The sequence below is a fragment of the Lepidochelys kempii genome, chromosome 3 (assembly GCF_965140265.1).
Source record: "Lepidochelys kempii isolate rLepKem1 chromosome 3, rLepKem1.hap2, whole genome shotgun sequence".
NCBI lineage: Eukaryota > Metazoa > Chordata > Testudines > Cheloniidae > Lepidochelys > Lepidochelys kempii.
The window spans coordinates 89,991,770-90,018,273 of record NC_133258.1 but is presented as its reverse complement, the minus strand read 5'-3'; the positions used below and the strand labels follow the sequence as shown (position 1 = coordinate 90,018,273).

Below are 26,504 nucleotides of genomic sequence, written 5' to 3'. Positions count from 1 at the left end.
GTTAATGCTTTTCTTTGGATCAAGCCTATTTAGAAACTGCTCAATTTGATGTACAATGAAAGCTTGTCCAGACAATTTACTAGATTACCTGAAATACCAGAAACAATACTACACTCATGAGTTTCCTGTGAAGGGAAAAAGTACCTGTCACACCTATAGTTACACAAGTCATTTAATACAAGATATAATAATGATGATAATAAAACTAGTGGGATGAGTCCTCTTGAGACGTAATGACAGGTATAAGAATCTTTTGAAATAGGTTTAAGGAAACCCAGTTCTAACAAATACAGGGAATAGTCATCACAGGTACCGGATATATAGAAAAATACTCACTTATAAAATTTGTCTAATACTACTTAGTAGCTGAGTCTGGGGAGGAGAAAGCATTTTCCAATAGGTTTCCTGAAGTCAGTTTTGCATTGGTGACTGGCTAATAAAATATGCAAGAACAAGTTACCTGGATTAACTACCCAAATCACTGCTAGCCACTCAGCAGGTTTAACAGCCACCCATGAAGGACCAAATCTGACTCCCATTGACTTCAGTGGGTAAAATATCTATCCTTCAATCACCCTCCTTTCTCAAGAAGGGTTGAAGGTTATTTCACAAAATAAATAAAAATACCCCCAAACAATCTGGGCGGGAAGAGAGGAGAAGCAGAGAGGGCTGGAAGATTGAGTTGGGGGGCAAGAGCTGGAAGCTGACAGGCAAAAGAATTGAAATATGGCCACTAAAAAGTTATTTTCTATCAATCTTAAAAAAAAGAAATGGATTGTTACAATGTGTTACAAACTGGGCAAACAGGTCTGCATGACAATTATTCTAGCCTTCCCTGGACCAGTAGTCCACACAGTTAATCTTGTTTTTACATCAGTAGCTATTATTTAAAAGCTCATTTTTTCTTTTACTAGGCTCTGAGCCTGCAGTAAGCTTCAGTAAGCAGTGCCTGTAGAGAGCCCCACTGAGTTAAGGGTCTGCTCACAGAGTGCTCATTGCAAGAGCAGGGCCTTATTCTTAATTCCTTGATGTTTCAGTCCATCTCGCTCTGTGATTAAATGTGTCTTCGGCTTTAATGCTGTGCCTTTGAGAAGAAGATTGTCTTGCTTCTCTGGAAGGTAGCATGTGCATGGCTATGTTAATATTTAAATGAATGGCTGACAAAGGTGAGCAGTTTTAGTGAAACTGAAGTCAGACTAGTTTTGTCATCTGATTAATAAAATTAATTTTAAACCATTCTAGTGCCTACGTACACAGTTGTCAGAGATTTTTGTTTTAGCGGTATCCATAGGGTCAGCTGTGGTGCCCCCTTGAGTGCCGCATTCATGCGCTGGTATATTAGGAGCAGCCGACCCTACGTTATCTTGGTTCCTTCAACTCTGACAAAGGACAGGTAATGGAATGGCCATGAGCAACACATCTCAAAGAACAACAGTTATGAAATAGTAAATAACCGTTTTTTCTTCGAGTGCTTGCTCATGTCAATTCCATTCTAGGTGACTCACAAGCAGTATCCTCAGAGGTTGGCTCGGAGTTCACAGTCTAGTGACGTACAGCTCTGCTCAAGCTCTGTATAAGTAGGGGCATAGCGAGCAGATCAAGGGACGTGATCGTTCCCCTCTATTCGACATTGGTGAGGCCTCATCTGGAGTACTGTGTCCAGTTTTGGGCCCCACACTTCAAGAAGGATGTGGATAAATTGGAGAGAGTCCAGCGAAGGGCAACAAAAATGATTAGGGGTCTGGAACACATGAGTTATGAGGAGAGGCTGAGGGAGCTGGGATTGTTTAGCCTGCAGAAGAGAAGAATGAGGGGGGATTTGATAGCTGCTTTCAACTACCTGAAAGGGGATTCCAAAGAGGATGGCTCTAGACTGTTCTCAATGGTAGCAGATGACAGAACGAGGAGTAATGGTCTCAAGTTGCAGTGGGGGAGGTTTAGATTGGATATTAGGAAAAACTTTTTCACTAAGAGGGTGGTAAAACACTGGAATGCGTTACCTAGGGAGGTGGTAGAATCTCCTTCCTTAGAGGTTTTTAAGGTCAGGCTTGACAAAGCCCTGGCTGGGATGATTTAACTGGGAATTGGTCCTGCTTCGAGCAGGGGGTTGGACTAGATGACCTTCTGGGGTCCCTTCCAACCCTGATATTCTATGATTCTATGATTCAAGCCAGCATCATTCCGGGCCCGCTGGGTAACTGCATAATGGGACATAAATGTGTGGATGGACAACCAGGTGGTTGCCCTACAGGTGTCCTGGATAGGCACCTGGGCTAGGAAAGCTGCTTCAGAGGCTTTCACCCTGGTTGAGTGGGTGGTGACAACTGTAGCAGCAGTGAATGCAGGCAGTGATCAAAGAAGAAATCCTCTGAGCGGACACTGGACGACCTTTCATCCTGTCGGCCACCACAACGAACAATTGCATCGACCTGAGGAATGGCTTGGTCCTTTCAACGTAGAAGGCTAGCACCCGGCTGACATCTAGGGAATGCAACCTACACTCCTCCTCCGACTTATGCAGCTTTGGGGAAAAAGGTAAATAAATGTCCTGGCCTGTATGAAACTATGAGACTACCTTGGGCAGGAAAGTTGTGGGTGTGGCCATAACTGGACCGTGTCTTTCTAAAAGACCGTATAGGGCAGTTCCAAGGTAAGCGCCCTAATCTCAGAGATGCGACAGGCGGATGTTATTGCAACTAGGAATGCAACCTTCCAGGAAAGGAGAAGAGAACAGGGAGCCAGAGGTTCGAAGTGGGGTCCCGTGAGCTGTGTCTGCACAAGATTCAGGTCCCATAGAGGAACAGGGTTCCTGATGTGCGGGTAGAGGCCTTTGAAGAACCTGGCAGTCATGTCCTAGGTGAAAACTGACATACCCTCAAGTGGTGGATGAAAGGCTGAGATAGAAGAAAGGGACCTGCAGGGTGTAGCCTGAAGATATTATGTCGAGCACCCAAAGGTCCAAGATCAGCCATGACCAGGCCAACTGGGAGTGCAGGCGGTTGAGGAAAGATCAGGGGTATGGATCCTGGGAAGTGACTGGGGTTCTGTCCTCGGGCGCATCCTCAAAATGCCCACTTCTGGCTTCCTTGGCCTCTGGAAGAACCAGGCTGGGCAGAGGAATGGGAAGATGAAGGGTGACACTGTTTTAAATCCTTTGTCTCTGCCCTTCTTCCTGTAGGAGCTGGACTGAGGGACACCCCACAACCTTGACGGAGGTGGCAGGGGACAGATGGCTTTCTAGCCTGCTCAGAGGTGTGTAGGCCCGAAGAAGGGAGGGTGGCATGGCAATCTTTAAGGCTGCGGAGCCGTGCATCAGTCAGCTCCAAAAAAAGAGCCTTGATTCCTCAAATGGGGGTCCTGGAGGGTACTCTGCAGCTCCTGGGACAGCCTCATGACCACCGCAGAGATGGCTACCCTGGCCGCTAAGTCCGTAGCATTCAAGGCCATCTGGAGGGAGCCTCTCGCCACCACTTTGCTCTCTTCCACCAAGATGGTGAACTGCTGGGCTCGGTCCTGTGGAAGGCCATCCTTGAACTTGCTGATGGAGTCCCACAGGTTGAAGTTCTACATGCCTAGCAGGGCCTGATGGGTTAAACACTCAAAATTGCAGGCTGGCTGTCAAATAAATTTTTCTGCCAAACAAGTCCAGCTTCTTGGCGTCTTTATTTTTCGGTGTGCCGCTTGCCTGTCCCTGGACATGACCAGGGATCATGCTGGAGCGTGGATGTACAGGTATTCAAATCCCTTTGCCGGGACACAGTACTTCTTTTCTGCCTTCTTGAAGGCAGACGGAATAGAAGAGGGGGTCTGCCACACAGACTTAGCAATATTTAGGACCTCTGGGTGCATGAGTAACGCAACTTGGGCCAGGGTGGAAGAGGGTATGATATTAAAGAGGTCGTCAGACTCCTCTGCTAGTTCCTTGACCTCCAAGTTCAGTTTGGCAGCCATCCTTTTGAGCAGGGCTGGGTGTTTCTTGAAGTCGTCGGGGGGGCTGCTCATTTGCGAGGGGCCTGTCACCACTTCGTCCGGAGACTATGAAGATGACTGCACCGCAGGGGGAAGGGCTGCTTCCCCTGGCTCATCTGGGGACAGCTACTTGGGCATTGGGGCCCGCTGTGTCGCCCCTGCATCGGATTCAGCACCGTGCTCGGACTCTGGCGTCGGCTGTGCTGGGGGCAGTTTGTCTGATGCAGCCTGGGAGGAACAGTGCGAGTACAGGACCGGAATAACAGATACACCTCACGGGTTCCAGCTCTGCCACTGAGCAGGCCACTGCCCCTGCCTCCAGACTGCTGCTGTAGGAGCCGTGCCAGTCTCACGGCCCGGTGGCAATTCGCCTTTTATAGGTGAGGAGCTGAACTGTTCTTCCAACTCAGACCGTTGCCCTTTCAGTGCCCAGGGCAGAGCTGTAGATGACTGAGTCTGCTGACTGACCCTCATCAGCAACCGGTAAGGAGAGGGCAAGGATCAGTGCCTGCCCAAAGAGCGGTACCGGGGAGCCAGAGACCTGTGCCACGACGGGGAACGATCCTGCACTGGGGGCTGATCGATGCCTGGAAGACCATCTAGGCGATGGTGATCCACGCCATGGCGATCTCGAGTAGGAGGCCTGATGGTACAGGGATTGCAGTTGTGACTCAGGTGTCCTGTGCCTCGTAGGTGGAGACCTTGGCATCAGGGACTGGGATCTTCTGACCAGGAATCGAGGATCCAGTGACAGTGTCTTAGGCCATGGTGATGGGGATTGACACCTGCTGTCTGGGGATGCACCGCTGCTTTAGAGGACAGTCCCATAACTGGCTTGCCCATAGATCCTGGGGCCTTAGCTGGCTTGGTGTCTGTGGTGCTGGCAAGCCTACTTGCTCTTTGGCCACTGGGCCTGCTTTGGGCCAGATGGCCCTACAAGGGGCAGGGACCCCTGCCACTCGCAGGAGTCTGAAGTGGGTCCCTGGCTGGGCTAAGGGGTCCAACCGCAGCAGTACCCCCAAGTAGCTCCGGGGCGGGCATGTGGCCTAACATAAGTCCTTTGCCCGAAGCCCCCTTTTTCTGTGGTGACGGCAGCCCTGTTGACTTTGACCGCGTCATAGGCACCGGCGAGGGGGAGCAGTGCTGGGCAGATTCCAGTGCTGATGGTGCACTGTGTAATGACGACAAGGTGCCAGGCATGGCGTCTGATCAAGAGGGCTCTGAAGCAGGATGAACTGCAGCCTCTGTGCGGAGGGTCCTCAAGTGAATATTCCACCCCTTTTAAGTTCAAGGGCGAGTTTTTCCAGATCCTTCACTTGTCCTTTCTGTGGGACTCCCCAAAACACTTTGAACAGCTGTTGTGAGGGTTGCTAAAGGGCATCAGCCAGCTGCACAGTGAGCATGGCTTAAAGCCTGGTGAACAGGACATGCCCCGCTCTGAGGCGAAGTCCCATCCAGGACTCTAACTACTAAACTACTCTGACACTTAACCTAATGGTTTAACTAAGTACCTAACAACGGAAAAACAAAGGAGACAGAACAATGCACTGTAAGAACCGCTAACGCTCTTGCAATGCAAGACAAGGTGCTCTGACCAACTGACCATCAAGGGAGGTAAGGAGGAATTGAGAGGGCATAGGGTCAGCGGCGCCTAACATACCACTGCATGAGTGTGGCACTCAAGGGGACACCACAGCCTACCTTACAGATACTGCTAAGGCAAAAGTATCTGACGACTGTGTATATGAGTGCGCACGCACCTAGAATGGAATCGACATGAGCAAGCACTGGAAGAAGTACCTTTACACGTACTCTGAGCCCAAACTATTAGTTACAAGTGCAATATTTGGTTTGGAGGCTTCATCAGGTGAACGCTGATTATTAGTATCTTTGTAGAGCAATGAGCCTAAGTAATGATACTTTTGAAATGCTTCAGGTTCCCTATACCTGCACAGCTTACTGGGATTGTAGAGAGCTACCAGTACCAACTTGAGTCAGAGGGATGTGAGAGAAGTGGCATATTAATTGAGGATAAGCAATTTATATTTTGTTTACTATTGGAATGTTGGTCAATAGTGATTTAAGAGTATGATTTATTGACCTCTTTAGCACAGGAGAATCAAGAGCCACCAGGTTATAGAAGTGCAGGATTTATTTTATAGCTACATTAAGCTTCTTTTAATGTTCAGCCATTTAAAAAATGAGATTGTAAATATCGAAGTACAATGGTTTCATACACAGCTTTATTAAAACACAAAAGCATGAAAGGATGAAGAACACTAAAATGTCAGTCTTGTAATGGAGTTGAAAGGCAAGGTTTAGTAGTTTACCATAAGCAATTTTCAATTTATATATATTTTTCAAGAACAGAATTTTTAAAACCAAAATTATCTATGTTAGTCTATAAAATCTGTGTGCTACAAATTTAAATATTACTTATATTTAGTTTTTTTTGTTGTTTAACTCCTAGAGTCACAGACTTAAAGGGGAAACAGGGGGGGAAAAAAAAGCAATCAGGTAATACAAATCCTCAAACCCACTCATTTATATAGCGCAATAGTTTCCTTTAGGCTATGGAACATCAGTAGTTCAAAAATGAACTCGTGTATGCCCTGCTTTAGTAATTTAGTCCCAACAAAAGATAATTATAGAGTCTGAATCATGATTTACTTATAAGGTTAACGTATGAGGGACATACATATATGGGGGAAGTTATCATTTTTGCCATTGGGGAATTGTAGTTGTACTAAGGGGAAATTTACTTGGAAGCCTCAGATGTATTTTGTAAAATACTTTGTGTTTCTGACTGATTCTCTATACTATATACCAGCTCTTCCAATTTTTGTAGTATCCAGGTGTTCTACTATGTTGATTAAAAGAAATAATTTAATAAAGTTCCCTTTGGGGCTTGTCATCTTATTATTGCATACATCATGAAAACACAATAGCTTTGCTCACCAGAACTGTTGACTTTCGGACTTCATACATTGGCATTTTTAGTGCATATCAAAGCTTCTTGGATTCTTTGTTTTAAACATTTGACAATTACAAAAATAATGACATTTTAAAATATTGGTCTTAAATTACTCCTATTAAACGTGTTTTCACTACTTACAGAATCACTGATGATTATTATACATGCAAAAAGAGAAATCCCTGAAGCTGACATCTTATATACTTGGAAGGAAGGAAACATCATCTAGGGGTAGAAGTACATGATGGGGAGGGATGCAGAGAAGAGACCTGGACTCAGGGTCAGAAGCAGCTGATACTTGATTTAAATCTAAGTATAGATGTAACAAACCATTGCGCATCTTGGTCTCTTGGAGTAGGAGGTGCAGAACTTTCAAAAACATGTAAGTGACTCAGAACTGGAGAACAAGTAACCTTGAAAGTCAGAGAGACTTACGATCTTTTGGGGCCTACTTAATTATTCTAATGTATGGGATTGGCAATACTGGATTTTTCAAAGTTTCTTAAGTGACTTTGGAACGTAAATCTCATGGACTTTCGTAGGAATACATGAATTACCATACTGAATCAGACCCTAAATCCATCTAGTCCAGCATCTTTCTTTTTTCCAGAGTAACAGCCGTGTTAGTCTGTATTCGCAAAAAGAAAAGGAGTACTTGTGGCACCTTAGAGACTAACCAATTTATTAGAGCATAAGCTTTCGTGAGCTATAGCTCACTTCATCAGATGCATATGGTGGAAAATGCAGCAGACTTTATATATACACAGAGAATATGAACCAATACCTCCTCCCACCCCACTGTCCTGCTGGTAATAGCTTATCTAAAGTGATCATCAGGTGGGCCATTTCCAGCACAAATCCAGGTTTTCTCACCCTCCACCCCTCCACACAAATTCACTCTCCTATGATAGGTGATAGCCCATCCAAAGTGACAACTCTTTACACAATGTGCATGACAATCAAGTTGGGCTATTTCCTGCACAAATCCAGGTTTTCTCACATTCCCCCCACCCCCATACACACACAAACTCACTCTCCTGCTGGTAATAGCTCATCCAAACTGACCACTCTTCAAGTTTAAATCCAAGTTAAACCAGAACATCTGGGGGGGGGGGGGGTAGGAAAAAACAAGAGGAAACAGGCTACCTTGCATAATGACTTAGCCACTCCAAGTCTCTATTTAAGCCTAAATTAATAGTATCCAATTTGCAAATGAATTCCAATTCAGCAGTTTCTCACTGGAGTCTGGATTTGAAGTTTTTTTGTTTTAAGATAGCGACCTTCATGTCTGTGATTGCGTGACCAGAGAGATTGAAGTGTTCTCCGACTGGTTTATGAATGTTATAATTCTTGACATCTGATTTGTGTCCATTTATTCTTTTACGTAGAGACTGTCCAGTTTGACCAATGTACATGGCAGAGGGGCATTGCTGGCACATGATGGCATCTGATGAAGTGAGCTATAGCTCACGAAAGCTTATGCTCTAATAAATTGGTTAGTCTCTAAGGTGCCACAAGTACTCCTTTTCTTTTTTCCCAACAGTGGCCAGCCCCAGATCTTTCAGAGGATGGTTTTAGAACCTCACAACATTTATGCTCCTGAATTACTTAGGAGGTTTAGAAAATCCAGTACTGCTAACCCCAATGACTCAAAAACAAGAAGGCAGGCCCTGAAAAATCATGAGACTAAAAACAACCCCTCCACACACATTATTACATCCTGGGTTCGTTTTATTTGCCCTTTCCACCCCTCCAAGCCTTTAAAGCATATTTTCAAGCTTTCTTCACAGCCATTAGAGCTAGATACTGCCATAAAAAAAAGAGTAAACTGAAATTCTCATATTCACATGACTCCAGGAGCCCAGGTGTTAAGAAAAACACCAATCATCATGAACCTCATGATAAAAATTAAGAGTTGGGAACTCTATCACACCCTACTCAATTAAGAAAAATCTTAGAAATAATTACAAAACCAATAAATTCTTTGGAGATGGCAACTTCCGTTTTGTTGTTTGAACACAGATTAGGCCCTTTGGTTTTACCACAAAATAAATAATATTAACATGACCACCTATGTATGATAGAGTCTCCAATTACTATTTCTCGAATACAATATAATTCCATACATTTCCCCTTAGATACTTTTTGCTCAAATTGCCATTAAAAAATAAAAACTTCATTTTAGGGCAGAAACCAAGCATGGAAAATTTCAGCCTGAAATGTGAAAGTTTCAAAATGTTAAATATGAGTTTAGAACGAAAACCCAAAGAAAAGCTTAAGCTACAGACTACAGAAGTCCTGCTATTTCTGCTATAAAAATAGTCTGTCAACCGAATGCCTTGTTTTTATCCATGAAAATGGAGAGAGAGAAAAAGTCAAAGAACTGACTTATTTTGGAATCTATTTTAATGGTCTAAAGCAAGACCCTTTTATCTGGATATTATATAGAAAGTTGGTGCTGTACCTGCAATACCCTGTACCATTTGAAAATAAGGATATTTTGAGCCATATTACTCACATTAATGGAAATGTTCTGATTCAAACATAGGAAAAAAAGGGCTTTGCTCTTACCCTAAGTGTTTGTCTACATATCGAAGTTGCCCCAGTTTAAGTAAAGGTGTGATTTTATACCAATATAGTTAACCAGGTGCAAACATTTGTGTAGACACCTGTATACTTGAGTTTGCACCCATAAATTTACTGATGCAAGCCTCATAGATATAAAGCCAGATTTAAATTGATTTAAGAGCGTCCACACAGAGGGTTTCACTGTTTTAACCAAATAGATATAAAATCATACTTTTAGTTAAACTGGTGCAACTCTGTTTAGCACAGGGTTAACTCTCTTTATTCCTTTCTGAATATCTTTTAAAAGTACAAGTGGTAAGAAAAGCATTCAAAAAACAAAACCAAACACACAAACAAAAACCACACAAACCTAACACTTAAGGATTCAATGAGCTGTGCACATAGTAAACACCAAAAATGGTGCCAACAAAACTCACAGCGTGCTTACTCAGGTACAGGGTGGATAAAAATCAATGATTTTAAAAAAAAATCAATTTTTTTAAATTTAAATTGGATTTTTTTGATAAAATGCTTTTTGAGGAAAAAACCTATCTAAAGATAGTTTTTATTAAGATACTTTATAGCTCAAAGATATCTCATCATGTAATAGGGATTATAAATTCTAATTCTATAGTATGAGACAATATATTCATGTAATGTTTATTAAAAGTTTTGTAAATGAGTTCCAATAGTTCATGGATTAGGGATCAAATCTTATGGGGTTCCAAGGGCTTTTGTATAGATTATTTAGGCTAATCTTTCCATCTATCCAATGGGACTCAGTGCTCAGTCTGGAAGATACAATCAGAGATGCTTAGTTTTGCCGTTCTCAAACTGTGGATTTGTGCCTCCAGAGATAACAAGCATGTTAACAGCAAAAATGTTTTAAAATAATTATATAGAGGTGAGAAATAACAGACCTCAAGCCTATTGTCCTCTGCAAATTTGTGTACACAGAGTCAATCCCTTACCTCTCTCTAAAAGTGCAAAGTTTCAAAAAGTTCAATGAATAGAAGATTGTTGGGGGAGGAATAGATCTGGACAAGGAGAAGTCTGGAGATAAATGTGAGAAGGGAGGGACAGGCAGTAGAAGACTAACACGGCTGCTACTCAGAAACAAAAAAGTGTTGCCTGAATGAAACAACATCATGGTAAGTATTCCTTCTCAGGAGGAAGCTGCGTTGAAGATGATGAAAGGAACATGTCTGAACATGCAGGATCTTCAGGTTGGTAAACTTTTTTATTTCATACTTCTTCCTTAAGGACTATTAAGTCTTAAGTCTTCCTTCTGGACTATTCTTGAATTCTCATTTTTGAGCAAAAAATATAGCTGTTACTCTATGGTACTATCATTTTAGATGCAGTTGTGATAAAAAATAAATAGCTGAAATAGGCAGATCTTCCTTTTACAATTTCACCTTTAAAGTAGTACTGGGCGTCAGTGAATGCAATGAGTAATACTAAGTGAGCAGTATGGTAATAATAATTAAATAACTGCATTGACTTATTTTGTTTAGGAGAATCCCTCCTCAACATACAGAATTCTGAAGACAATCTACCTTCAAGATCACCATCATTTTCTATAGTTTCAGTTATCTGCCTATGACAGTGTTTCAGTCACATCATGTATGTCACATAGCCACAGTACATCACCTGTAGCAAAAAGAACTCCATCATCCAGAAACAACTACAGATAAGTTTGTGATAAGAACCAGCAGATTACAAAAAGAGGTAATTGATGAAAAAATTGCTTGGTTTGTTTATGCAACAAACTCTCCTTTTCATATGATTGAGAACCCACACTTCATTAATGTGGTTCAGTCATTAAGACCAGGATACAGTCCACCAGACGCAGATGTTGCCGGCAAATTGCTGGATAAAGTGTATGAAAGAGAAATTGAGCAGTGTGCAAAACATGTAGAGGGTGAAATTGTTAACCTTTGATGGGTGGAGCAATGTCCACAATGATCCTGTTGTATGTGCTTGTGTGACAACAGAAGAAGGGAATGTCTTCCTTACAGAAACAATTGATACATCAGGAAATGCACACACAGCAGAATACTTACAAGAAGTAGCAGTAAAAGCTATAACAAACTGTGAAAAAAAATTCAAATGTCTAGTACACTGCTTGGTCACAGACAATGCTGCAAATGTATCCAAGATGAGAAGAAATTATTTAGAAGCGGGTCGAAAGAGTCCCAAGTTAACAACATATGGTTGCAGTGCTCATTTGATGCACCTCCAAGCCCAAAGACTTCAGTGTTCTGGAAATAAAGGCTAATGTTGTTGAAATTGCAAAATACTTCCATAACAACCACTTTGCAGCAGCTGCTCTGAAAAAAGTGGGATGAACCAAGCTAACTCTCCCACAAGACGTGCAATGGAACTCAGTAGTGGAGTGTTTTGAGCACTGTATCAAGAACTGGCCTAATCTGATGGCAGTTTGTGAACAAAATCGTGAAAAAATAGATGGGACCGTCATAGCCAAAGATCTCAACATTGGGCTGAAGAGAAATGCTGAACACCTGCTGAGTACCCTGCAGCCTATTTCTGTAGCCTTGAACAAAATGCAGGGAAATGGCTGTTTTATTGCTGACGCTGTTGAAATTTGGAAGGAACTCAGTGAGATCTTAAAAAGGGAAATATGCAATGACAGGGTTAAATTACAAGCATTAAAAAAACAAACAAAGAAACCACAAATGGGACAAGTACTATCTTCAGCTCATTTTCTTGAAATTATTCTCGATACTCGGTACCAGGGTCAAACCGTAACTCCTGAAGAAGAGGAGATGGCTATGACATGGACATCCAGCAATCATCCCTCCATAATGCCAACTATAATAAACTTCAGTGCTAAGGGTGAACCATTCAAGAAATATATGTTTGCTGATGATGTTTTAAAGAAAGTCACACCAGTGAACTGGTGGAAGTCACTTAAGCACTTGGATTCAGAGACTGCTGAAGTGATAACCTAACTTTTAACAGCAGTAGCTTCTTCTGCCAGTGTGGAAAGAATATTTCCTTCCTTTGGACTAATTCATTCCAAATTGAGAAATCATTTGGGACCTGAAAAAAGCAGAAAAGCTTGTTTTTCTTTTCCAGATTATGAACAAACAGGAAAATGAAGGTGAAGATGACTGAGTTAGCTGCAGAAGCCAATATTTTAAGTTTCTCATGTTGACCTGGCTGACCTAGTCAATTTTCTTTTCCAGATTATGAACAAACAGGAAAATGAAGGTGAAGATGACTGAGTTAGCTGCAGAAGCCAATATTTTAAGTTTCTCATGTTGACCTGGCTGACCTAGTCAATTTAATTTTTGTTTTTTTTTTATAAAATATTTCATTTAACTAATTTAATTTAAAACAGTTTTAACGAAAACAAACCTGATTTTAAAAAACTTGAATATTTAACTACATTCAAAAATTCATATACCTGTTTTGTTAAAATATTATATGTTTGCTGTTGAAGAAAAAATCCAGAATACATAACATTGTTGTTCTAGTTAAACAAAACAATTTAAATGTCTGTCTGATGATGTTTTCCTCCTAATACAGCATGACAAGCAAATCCTCCGAATATAATGATTAAGCTGTTGAATTGGAGATATTTATGAAGTCACTGGGAAGTGAACTATCTACTTCAATTACCTTTGGTAAATGAAATAACCAAACAATTATTCATTTTCTGATATAGCTGTAAAATTAATCTGAAAAGTTTTCAAAACAAATCACTTTAAAAATGCATAAACTACATCTATCTCTGAGTTGTGAAGAATATGTATGAAGGTTATAACAACCAACAATAATGCACTTTTACGTAGAAATCCATGATTAATTTGAGTCTTCCTGACTAGTGATTTAAATCATGATTTAAATCAAATCCACCCTGCTCAGGTATGAGTGAAATCTGCTGACTGTGCAGCTGGTTACTAAGAATGTAAATCATATGAGTAATTATGTAATTAGAAAAAGGATGTGGGAATAGTTAAAGTTACTACATGGTAATTTATTGCATAATGCTTAACACTTCTGTGTCCATGGACTGAAAAACTGCAAAACTGAGCCTCCTGAAGACATGTTTTTGGTTGATGCCTTTGATGCCCCCCCCCCTTTTTTTTTTTTTTAAGGGGGAGGTGGGGTGGGCGGAGGTACAGGTGGTTAGAACTTCATCCAGTATTTAAATCTTATTCTCCACCTCTAAAATATGTACATATTTTTCCCTTTTTCTTATTAAAATTTTTTGATTATATGTCAAGACTATACCAAAGAAAAATTATTCAGAACTGCAATAATCAAATGGCTAGATGTATGTTACTGGTAATCAAGTTAGGTGATATTTTTAAAAAAATGTATTTTAGATAAAAAGGGGGAAATTAATCAGATTAATATTTTTATTTTAGGTTATTTTATTAATATTTTAAATAAGGGACAATATTTGAGTAAGGGAGTTTGGGTCTCCTATGTCAGGAACAGCTAGGAGCCAGACCCCACCCCCATTACAGCCCACTTCCACCTCATGTGAGAGGAGGGTGATGGGGTCCCAGTAATGAGACAGCTGAGACATGGTTAGGGATTATCTGGAAATGATTAAGGAACAATGATGACCTGCCCTGTACAATTTGTTGCTGGGTACTCCCAGATACTTTAAGTGAATAAAATTGCAGAAATAACCTGATTAACCCTTCCCACCATCACATAATAAATATTTTCACACAGTCTCATGATAAGCATGTATGCAAGTGCTGGATATGAACATATCACTCTTGACACTTTGGGAAGACTTTCTATTTTAAAAACAACTCACCCATGAAGGGTGATCATTATCTTTATCTCCATTTGTGAAAAAAAAACCTAACAACTCACTTGGTCTTATTGCACCATATGAATTACAGCTCTATCACACACATGAATGAAAGGCAATCATTCTTTACCATCAAGATATCTTGTGAATCTTTTAACTCCAGAGATTCACACACTACACTGAGACAAGCACCAAGCTAGGGTGACCTTGAAAACCAGCAAACACTCAAAGTAGAATTTATCTTACTCTTCCCCTTCCTTCTACTCCAATGGTTTTCAACCTTTTTTCATTTGCAGACCCCTAAAAAAATTTCAAATGGAGGCAGAGACCCCTTTGGAAATCTTAAACATAGTCTGCAGACCCCCCAAGGTCCGTGGACGACAGGCTGAAAACCCCTGCTCTACTCCAACCCATCAGTAATTTCCAATGTTGCACATACAGGTGAGGAAACAGTACAGATAATTCTACAACCAACAATCCTTGTTTTATATAAAATTTTATCTAATAATAAGAGCTTATACATGTGGTATCTGTTCATTCTAGTTACACACACCTTCATCGGAATATAAAGCAGTGACTTTTGTAAGTGGTCACACTGACATGAAAGGTAATTTACCTCCAACAGGATGAACAGGTGGAAAGGTTCAACATCAACTACGGTTTTGAAAAGTTGATATGGGGGAGGCATGAGGTATCCCCAGAGAGGATCCTAGCTCTTCTGAATAAGCAGTTTCTTGGTATGTATTCAGGATACAGTCTCACAATATCTAGTTGTTCTATCTTTTCAGCTTAACTTCTAGTCCAGTTATTTTACCCAAGTGAAAGTTGGCCGAGCATTTGCCATTTCTGCTTTCATGAAAGTCTGGGTACTAAAGCTTATGAGTTAGCAAAATCTGTTGTTAATTAAGGTTTGTTCCAGTCCTAACTCCTTCTCTAGTCCAGTCTTTCCTTCCAACTGCAGGCTCCCCTTGGCACCTTCTCCTCCCTTCAGGCTTTCCTTTAGCACAATACAGTGAAAATTTACCTTATCTAGCTACAGGTATGAGAGCCTTTGAGACTTATTGCAGAGGGATCAGTTACAATTGGCATTTCAGCTCTGTCTAGTGAAGTAGAGAAGCATTTTATTTTAATTTTATTGCTGCTATACACAACAAGGGTGTAGCAGAGAAATAGCCAAGACTGATCAATTAGCATTTACGATGGCTAACCCTTTGTGCTTTCAATATAAAGTTCATAATTGTTAAATTTCACATATTTGGAGCTAAAACTGTCTGTGAACATGCTAGTACTTGTTGCACATTCACTTTGGCCAGGCAGTTGTACAGTATACACAGAATGGCCATATTTCTAGGTTTCTTACACTATGTGAGACACCAACCACTTTACATGCTTGAGAACAGAATACTCTAATATGTAGGAAGATTTTTCTGATAAGGAAACAAGGTAACAATTCCCATACTTTTCCTCTGATCACAATCAATTAAAACCCAAAATCTTTTAACAATTTATGATCTTACCCATTTTTCTTACATACCATGTATTGTTGAAGAGCTAAGGATAGTAAGGTAGTTAGATTCACATTTCTCGGATTCAATATCCAAGTCTCCAATTTTTAAGATCAGTCGTTTTCCCTGAGGTATCTGAATTTTCTTTTCGCAAACAGTATAGTTGGGGTAAGTCCCAGGATAGTTCTTGGATGCCAGAGTGCCACTGTCTTGATACACCACCATGTGCCCACATCCATCCCCTGTTTGGAGTGGAAGGGGTGAGGGAGAAAGGAAGTAAAAAACAACATATATAAGGCATTGTTATCAATAGTCACTCACCAGTTTCAAAAATAAAGCATTTTATTTTGTATTACTTCTCCTCAGCTTAGTCGCTATTATACAGAAGTCCTTGTAAATTTAAAATTGATGGAGTCACAGCATCCTTCTTTTAAATCAAGAAGGGAGTGTGTGTGTGTGTGGGGGGGGGGGTTTGAGGAGAATGTGGTTGCTGTGTATCAAGATACCAAAATCTCTAGAAACTACTGTTTCAAGTTTGAAGGAATCACACACAGATTAATTTACTCTAATTTTCTGTTTTAGGGCCAAATCCTGCTGAGAATGCGAGCACATAATGTAGCATCTGGCTATCATGATTTCGCCATCAATATTTTTTTCCGAGTTACCACTGCATGTTTCAGTGAAATACAATACACAGTATTGTTGGGGGAGAAGGAAGTTAGACCGTATGTGAAAGCACAGAGAGAATTTAACCCACATTACCCCACCACTATTATAGTCAAGTTTATTCTCTTCTCTCCACTTATCCAGTGTGCACACAGAAAACACACACCCTCAGTGGGCAATGGTGCAAAGGCATTACAGGATGGTTTAGAGCCACTGATGGTGCACAACTGTCAGTTGCAGCATTAGGTATGACAACTGGAAAGTTCAAATGAAAATTCAAGCCACCTCTGTTGGAATGGGCGGGACACAGATTGAATAGAGACAGCATTAGCTGAAAGAAAAAGCATAGGTATAGAAAAGAGACTCAGATTACTAAGGAAGCAATACACAGTGTGAGTAAGAGTAAGTGCACTAGTAGCTTGATGTTTATATTTTAAAAAGCCTTAAGCAAATACGTGCCTCTGGGTTTCCCAGTGAAATCAGTGGAACTTTTTGAGTAAGTAAAGTTACTCACATGTGTGAATGCTTGCAGGGTCAGGTCCTCAGATTTTAAGCTCTTGGGGTCATAGTCAGTCTTTACCTTTGTATCTTGTACAGTATTTTTCACATTATCAGTGCTAAAATAATGACTTACTATCAATATTAACGAATAACAGTAATTATTCAGAATGGCTGGGGAGTCTCACACTGTAATTATCCAGAAGTTTACATTGGGTTACTTTGGTCAAACAGTCATGCCCCTTCTGTTTTAAACTACTAAAGAAAAATACTTAACTCATTTGGGTGAAATGGCAACTAAAAATGAAGTGCTGGCGAAGATGTGATATGCTGGCAACAAAAAAGGTGACATAATTTGCAAAGACAAGCTCCATCCAACCTGTCAAACTTTTACACAGTGCCATCATTCAATGCAACACACACACACTTTTCACAGAAAGCAGCACTTATTTTAAAGCTTTATCATCATTACTAGCTTACGTTGTCTGGAAAAAGAAAGATGAAAATTCAGACTCCTACCACTATAAAACCAAATTCCATTAAAATGTGATTCTGATCCCTACTGTTCACACTACTGGAAAAACCACACACTAAAAAGTCCCTTTGTTATAGTGGCTCTATTTACTTTTGATGTTACAGGCAAATGGTAAGGATAAACAACAATTTAGGTTTTTGAGCAGGTTGTTGCTGTTAGTGATAATAGCCTAGCGATAATAAATATAGCTATCACTTGGTGGCAACATCTATTGGTAAGCACAGCTTTGTCTACACGCAGAAGTTGCACTGACGTAGAATTTATTAGTACAATCAAAAAAGCTATTTTGGAAGAGTACATTCACACTATATGTCATGTAGAACAGTCATACTACAATGCTTGTGTCCACACAGCAGCACAGTGTTACGGATAAAGGTGTGATGCACTGTGGGTAGGTAAATATTGACTTGAATGTGGCTTCACACACATAAATCCATTGGCAGAATCAGAAGATTGGTACGCAACGAGTCCTCACTGAGATGTACTGTCTTTACCAGATTTGAAAGAATTTGGTTTTAATTAGATTTGACCATTTAAATTCATTTCATACGTGTGCAAAAACTAATCACTTAATGTTAAAGCCATGTACTTCTACAGATCATGTGCTTGGAGTTATCTTAGTGTGCAATACACATGCCAGTGCACCTAAAGAAGGTCAATATACCCCAGAGCCAGGAATTGTCAAAATGCCATTGGTTTAGCTAGTAGAGCTTTTAAGTTCCGATTGTTGAAAAGCTCTGGGATTCTGTTTTCCTTTTCTTTGTTTCTTTAAAAATAAAAAATAAAACAAAACAAAAATTGAGGAAATTAAATGCAAAAAGTTGAAATGCAACTTAATGCGGTGGAGCAAAACTCACTAAAACTCAGGAAACATAACAGGTCCCAATAATATCAAATTTCTGTTGGCGGCACTGGGTTACATTCTGCCCTGTGTTATACTGGAGTAAACCAGAGGGCCTCTGTGGTGAAAAATGCACCAGGGGACCTGAGGGGAAGGAAAACCTACCACAGTGATGCAAGGTATTGGCAACTCCACTCTACCTTTGGATCTAGAACCAACAGAACTCAGAAAGCAAGGGCCAGGGCACCATGGGGCTTCACCAATTCATTAAATCTCCTAGACAGTTTTTCTTGGCAGGACTTGTCAGGGTTACTGGACTATCTGTTCCTTCGACCTCTTTCTTGTGTATCTGAATCTACCTTTTCAGGTCTCTGGCCTCCTGTCTTGACCTAATTCCACAATTCCCCGCCCCCCTTGGGCTATAATTTCCAGTGTATCAACTGTGCTTACCTGCAAATCTAACTGAGTTCAGCCCCCGTGGTCCTTCCCTGGGACAAGTGGTTTAGATAGTGCTCAGACAGATTTCTTAAACTATTGTTTATTTTCACAGCAGGAACAACATTTAGAGAAAAAGGATTTTAAGAACAACAGTCTACCCAGGTCTAACTTACCTATATGGTAATCATACACTGACGGTAACCTGGGTGGGCCTAATGTCTTCTAAAATGGTCGTTGAAGGACACTGGATGGGATGGCCAGTGCTCTGGGGTGGCACCAAGCAGACTCTCTGTCAGGTGCTTGGCTAGCGGGCTCTTGCTCATGTTTTCAGGGTCTCACTGATCACCATATGTGGAGTTGGGAAGCAATTTTCCCCCGATCAGGCTGGCAGCAACCTTGGATATTTTTCCACCTTCCTCTGTGGCGTGTGGATGCAGGTCACTTGCCAAGATTAACTGGGTGTCTCTCACTTATCATTTCTGTGCACTGCAGGAGCCTCGGCCACTGGTGCATCTTGGTCCCTCCTATTCTCTGCCTATAGCACATTAGTCTAGTCTCCCGTGGGCTGCAATACTTGGATTCAGTTGTGGTTGTTGGGTTTTATGTGCGGGTGCTCAGTGGTGTTGGTGGCCTGTGACGTACAGGAGGATAGACTAGATGATCTGGTGGTCCACTTCTTGCCTTAAACTCTGATTCTACGACACCTCAGGGGGCGCCTTGGTCTCAGTCTCGTTCTTTTGAACAAAATACCCCATCTCTCTTGCAACAGAATCCCTTTTTAACCCCAGTTATAATTCTTTTGATCTCTCATGTTCCTGAACCTTTACTCTTAACAATTCTCAGATGTTTGTGGAGAAGTGTCTTTATCCTGAGCGTACTTTACTTTCCTGCTTGCTTCCCCTCCCCCACCCCCAGCATCCTCCTATTAAACTAAATCAATATATTATATAGTAAACATCCCAATAACCAGGTCACCATACAGTATTCATAAGATACAAAGCTACTCCAAATCCATCACAAGGCTCTAGTGGCCCTACTTTAAAGTTGTCCACTTTTCAAGGGGACATATCCCCATCAGTGCAGGAAGTTCCAATTTCCATCCCTCTATCCCAGTGGGGGCGATTCTAGGTACAGTAAAGTCTGTGTTATCTGGCACTTTACCAACTGGAAAGCTCTATAAACTGGCATTTCTGATCTTCATAGAAAGTCTGGTTTATAGTCTGGTTGGCGTGGGGCTGGCAGGCTCCCTTCCTGGCTCCATGTGGCTGCCTGGAAGCAGCAACATGCCCCTGCTGCTCCTAGGCGGATGAACAGGTTCGGGGAGGGAGTTAGGGTGTAGGAGGGAGGTTGGGGCATAGGAAGGATTTCGGGGTGCTGAATCTGGGTGGCACTCACCTCAGGCAGCTCCTTGCAAGCAGTGACATGTCCCTGCTGCTCCTAGGTGGAGGTGCAGCCAGGTGGCTCTGCGCGCTGCCCCCACCCCGAGCACTGGCTCCACAGTTCCCATTGGCCAGGAGCTGCAACCAGTGGGAGCTGTGGGGCCAGCGCCTGCAGACAGAGGCAGCATGCAGAGCTATGCAGACGCGTCTCCACCTCAGAGCAGCAGGGACATGTTGCTGCTTGGGGGGAGCCACCCGAGGGGATCATCGCCTGGATCCGGCATCCCGAAACTCCTCTTGCGCCCCAACCCCATGCCCACAAAACCCTCCAGCACCCAAACTCCCTCCCACTTAGTTAACTGGAATTTTTGACTTACTGGCACCCCCCCCCCCATTCTCCCAACATGCCAGTTAAAAAAGCTTTTTCTGTCGTATTTTCTATTCCTATTTTGGGGGGAAAACATGCATAGCTGCATTATCATTATTTATAAATTTTACATAGGTCATTTCAAAAGCAATCATAGCAAGCTACAACTGGAAACTGATCAATCATTTTCAAGACTCTGCCCTTACCGCTTTTAAAATTGCACAGCATCCAAAGAGAATTAGGCCAGGATTACACTTGGAAGGCTTTGCCAGCATATACTATACTAGCTAAATGCTCCTAGTGTGGATGCAGCTAAACTGGCAAAGCTGTGCTTTTACTTGTATAGCTTATTCCAGCCCCTCCTGAGCAAAATAATTGACACCTGCAAAAGCTACATTTTTCTGGTACATCTCTTGTGTACACTAGGAGCTTTTGCTGGCCAACTGTCAGAGATCACACCCAGGACTGACATAGGTATGCCAGAAAAAAATCTGTTGTGTAGACCTGGCCCTAGGCTGCTCTGTCAACCAGATCATAACAATCTCTTCCCCAGGTAGAACTCCATTTTCTGTATGCTCAGATACCTGCTCAAAACCCAATTAGCAATAAAAAGTCTCCTTTGAGGTGAGGAATTAAATGTTATTTTGTGACTTGCTGCTATTGGAATCTAGCTGGGGCAGTCATGCAAATAATTAAGCTGATGAAAGATAAGTGCACATGAGACTGGCTTTTCTGCACTTCTCCCCTATTCCCACGCTCTCACTGTTCACCTCAGTGGCATTTATGACAAAAGCATCTACGCCACAAAGAGTTAAAGTAATAATTCAAAAGGTACAGTCACCCCAAGTCTGAATGCGGTTATATAGTGGCTTGTGTGCATGTTTCCTGTTTTATTTTTTCAGCAACGATTCATACTGCTGGATTAGAGAAAATGCCACACTGAACTCTGCTGGAAAAATGCATTCTGGAGAGGCAATACTAGACAGAAGAAAAAAAACAAACAAACAAAAACAAAACCCCAAGAGCAAATGTCAGAATCTCAGCTTTTACTTGGTTGTGGAGAAAAGCTTGTGGTGGTGAAAGACCTTGAAAATGTGACAAAGTGCACCTGGAATACTCAGAAACCAGAAGATAGAAAACCTAAAACTAGAGCTGGTCAAGAATTGGGGTTTCCTGCACAAAATTTATACACAAACAACAAATTTTGTACTTGTATAAGTTTTCCACATAAAATTTTGATCTTCAGTGGAAGTATTTCAGCAAAACCCCAAAATCTGCTTTTGAAATGCTGCTGCTTTGCCTCATGGGAGTTGTAGTTTGGTGTCTCTCACTCACAATCTCCTCTGTAAACAAGGATCCCTGCTTGGACTGCATCTCCTATAGTGTTCATGGTCTCTCCTCTTGGAGAGAAAAGGCAACTCATCATGGGAGACCCTGGCCCTACGGCATTATGGGAGAGGATATCCATCTGAGAAGCCCATCCTATTGGAGGAGGATAGGGATATGATGCAATCAAACTACAACTTCCATGAAGTACCACAGAAGCAAAATATTTAAGCTTTCGGGCATTGGGGTTTTTTTAAATGAAAATTTGAAATTTTCTGTGGAAAGTAGATAGTTTGAAAAAAATGTTTTTCAATGGAAAATTGTTTTTTCAAGAAGTTTTGATGAAAAATTTTTGAGTAGCCCCACACAAACCATTTTATTTAAAATCTCATGATTGGCATTGCTGTAACCATCATGCAAAATTAATCATCACTTTGACAGAACCCTGCATTCCCATGCTGCCAACTATTACATCCTGGCCCAGTACTATTCTGTGGTCACCAGCCTGTTGGGAGATGACTCAGTCATTGGCTCCCATATACTTCCAAGCTATCTGGGTCTGAGGAAAGTCCAGATACTGCTTCTAGCTCTTCATCTGAGCCCTTCTTTGAGATATGGGGTGCCACCACCAACTGCCTTTGACTCTGAAATCAATGTCCTAGACCACCTGAGCCTCCCAGTCACTTACTTGCTCCCCTGGAGCTCCACCTAGGCTGAGGACACTCTGGGCTTCTAGTTTAACCCCGTTACTGAAAACAAGGCAGGAAAGCAAGGTGCACAGGCTTAGCAAAGCAATTTCTTTATCACAGAAACTGCACTAGTAAAACCATTTGTTACAAGTCTTTGAAAACAACAAGAGTCCCGAGTCACACCCTCCACTAGTCTGAGCTCACTCCTTTCTGCGAGTTCAAGGTTTGCCAGTGTTTCAAGCTGGGAAGAGTCCTTCCAGCCTTCGCCCCCGCCCCCTGTAATCCCTTCTGACATGTGGTGATAAGACTTGCCAGAAAACTACCCCAAATGAAGCCTAATTAGCAGTGGGGGCAGGGACGGAAGACCTACAAAACCCAGAAAAAATAAGCGGAAGGCAGGGTTGGTGTCAAAAAAACACCATGACACTGGGCAGGTCTCAAAAAAACAAAACAATAAAAATGGCCCACGAGAGAAGTAGAAAAACCTGTGGGCCACAACTGCCTAAAAACACTGGCCCAACTGCCTCAAAACAAGCCAAAAATCGCGTTTTGAGCAGACTGGTGATGATGGATTGTCCTGCTCAGAGCAGCGCCACACTCTTAAGGAGAGTCTCCGTCTCTTTGTCATGTGCTCCACTGAGACTTTCCAGTGCCCACCCTTTGTCATGCATGCCCAAACCCCCTGCATGCCCAGGTCAAAAAAACATTGTTCCATGGGGTTGGGCTCGTAGCTGAGAGCCATTCAAAGTTGATGGCGCTAGACTGCTGTGTTGATGGCTTCTCAGGGATGGTCCTTCAATGGAGTGGCAAGCACGTCTCCTGGGCAGGGCACTGTCTGGAATGCAATGCAATGTTCTGGCCACACAATACAAAATGGAGTTCATAAATCAATTAAGACATATTCCACTCTGTCACACCAACTTCATACAATAGTGGAAAAAATAATATAGCCAGAATTTGCTTCTCTTGAAGAACTTGTCTGCACATTAATGCTGGGGGACAAAATTCTGCGGGAGAGGCAAGGCAATTATGCCTTCTGCCCACCAGGGCTGCTGTAGTGGCAGAAGAGAGGGCAGACAGCTCACCAGCCAACAGAGGAGGAGAGGCTGCATTCCTCACAGCGTCCTGCCCGAAGGGTCAGGTGCGGGGGCGGGGGGGGGAAGAGAGACACAGAGCTGGGCATATGAGGTTGCTGTGTGGGGGCGGGGTGTCATAGACTGAGGGGGAAGAAGAAGGGCTAGTGGGGGGGAGAAGACAGACTGGGGTGGGCACTGAATGGCAAGGCCACATGAGGACGGGGGATGCACAGCCGCATGGGGATGGGGGGAGGTGGCTGAATGGGAGTGCAGGGACACATGGGGAGAGAGGAAGATGTGCCTGACTGAATGGGAGAGGCTAAGGGTCAGCTAGGATTTGCATGGGGGAGGCTCCCAACTCCCTAACAATCCCTCTCCCCACCCCAAAACCTGTTCAATACTTCTCTTACCCACAGGCAACCACCGTTCAGATTCACTCCAAGGCTCCTTCCCAGCAATTACTTCCCTTAGCTCCTCCATTACCCCAACTGCCCCAAACCTTTACACTGCTTCTGAGGAGTGCTGGAAATACATTTCTGTATTGTAGTTTAAATGAATTATTAGTCAAAGTTCTGTATTAATATGCCTAGTAAGCAAACTATGTCAAAAACATTTCCTGAATCTTTTTTTTGCCTGCATTGTTACAGACAAACTTGTTGACAGGTATTTTGAAATAAATTACCAAAATAATTGAAGCTGGTGTGATTATATTGGGCTATTTTGACAAATAAAATATACAGAATTTTAAAATATTGTGCACAGAATTTAATTTTTTGGTGCAGAATTCCCCCAGGAGTAGCACATGCAAAATAAATATATCTACTTCAGCAACGGCAAAAAACAGTGAAACTGCACCCATGAAAGCATCGGCATAAGCACTAGCACATCCTGGGTTCAGCTGTCTGCAACCACCATGTCAAAGCAGGTTTTCTTGACAAAATGCCCAAGTTTTGTCTTCACTAGTGGCTTAGTGATTGCGTAACTATACTGTTGCTGAAATATGACTTTTCTGGTGTCACACAAGTAGAGGAGCAATCGCTGAGGGATCCAGGATCTAAACTGTTTAAAATGTTATAGAATGCACCACAACCTAAACGTCTCGTGGCCTCATATACATATTGAAAAGGAAGGGTAACAACAGAACTCAAGACATCACTGAACACTACATTTGCTCACAACCAGACTCCACTACATCATTCGGCACTACAAAACTGGAGTCCTGTTGAGGGCTTGCTGTCCAGGGAGTTGGTATGAGATCACTCATTAACAAAAAAAAGGCAGCATTTGGAAAACTAAAACAGCTGGTGCTGGACCTTCAGCTGGTGCAAACTCACCTACTTCCACTGACTTCAATGGAATGCCATTTACACCAGGTGAGGATCTGGCCCAGGAAGTCCAATATGTGAAAAAAAGTGTATAAATTTGTAATGCATAATCTGCCCAATGACAGGCAATTTTTAGGAATCCAGCTCTATAGCCTCCATGGTAGTGTGGCTCCAACACGCTATACAACATCTTGTGGCGATCACAGACAAAAGTTGAGAGTTTCACAGCTGATTTTTAATTAAAAATGTTCCTAACTAAAAACTGAAAATTCAGGCAAGTATAATATCATTAGAGAGAGCATCAGGGTGACCTCTAGATTAGTATAATTTCATAGATCCTCTTTTTAAAAGGGGAACCCAGCTACTTTGCAAATGCTCAACTGTGAAAGGAAAAGTAAAATTGCTTGTAATGTATTGTCTTTGAATTGTATCCACACATATTTGGCTGTATTAGGTACTCAGGAACCATTTTAACCCACATGCTCCAACAGCTCCTCACAGCAATCACTTAGCTGCCAAAGCAAAGAACAGGCAGCAGCTTGGTGGAGGAGAAACAAAGGATCATTGTAGTGTATTATTTTGTCAGACCAAACTGTTTACTTACTGACATCAAAAAGAAGAAATAGGAACAGGAAGTCAAACAAACGAGAAGATACTTTCCCCCTTTTCTCAGGCATTATTTACTGTAACCTCCCTCTTTGAATAGTAAGGAGAAAGCAGCAAATGATCCTAAATTAGTTCCACAGCAGCAGCACAATAAATCACCAATTTTTACCACGAGTCTAGCTAAAATAGTCTTTCAAACCAGTCTGAAGCTTATTTAAATAGACCCAGTGTAACACCATGTCATTCACATTTTAGGTAGCTGTTACAGGCCTAGCTTTCTCTTTCATTCCATCCCACAAACACAGCTCAGTAGACGCCCCAATTAGAACAACTCCTGATGGGCCATATATGAAGTCACCAAGGTAAACCTGGCCATCGCTACCAAGTAGCTAAGAAAGACACTGTCTACCACTTTTAAGCTCCCCATTTACTAAAATAAAGTCGTGTTCTGTATTCCCAAGATTCCCTTGATGCTCTCCATGGATTATTTTAAAATTAAACAATTAAAAAAATTTATCTCTATACCCAGAGACATAAAAGTCTCAATTCCTCCACAGTGACCTGAACAACATTGTTTTTGTCAGCTTGCCATGGACATCTGCAGAGCCTCCACCATGCCAAAAATCCTCTCTCCCCTGAAAAAGCCCTGGGATAGAGGTAAAAACTACAGTAATAAAGCTTTTACTTAGATTTTCCCCTTCTAAAACTTAAAAGAAAGCAGTAATTTTTTTAAGGATTAAATTGTCCCACTTATAAGAAATTACATTTCTTTAAAGTGGAAAGGGAGTGGAGAACAGGGTATTAATTTTACACCTAGTGTTCAGATTTGCAGTTTTAAAAAGCCTCATGATTCACCTTATTTACAATAGCTCATATTCAAATCCTAAATCCATTATCATAATCTAGCCTCACCTCCTGCATAACAGGCCATCAAACCTCAC

At 41.8% G+C, this 26,504-nt stretch overlaps 1 protein-coding gene across 3 annotated transcripts in view; it reads right to left on the bottom strand.

Annotated features, from left to right (window-relative positions):
• The window catches only part of DCBLD1 (discoidin, CUB and LCCL domain containing 1), an 89,670-nt gene that overhangs the window by 40,743 nt on the left and 22,423 nt on the right, over positions 1 to 26,504 (bottom strand). For all 3 annotated transcript variants that reach the window (XM_073337140.1, XM_073337139.1, XM_073337138.1), the window contains exon 2: positions 15,847 to 16,059. In XM_073337140.1, the coding sequence (XP_073193241.1) occupies positions 15,847 to 16,059 (213 nt within the window). The remainder of the gene's footprint in view (positions 1 to 15,846; positions 16,060 to 26,504) is intronic.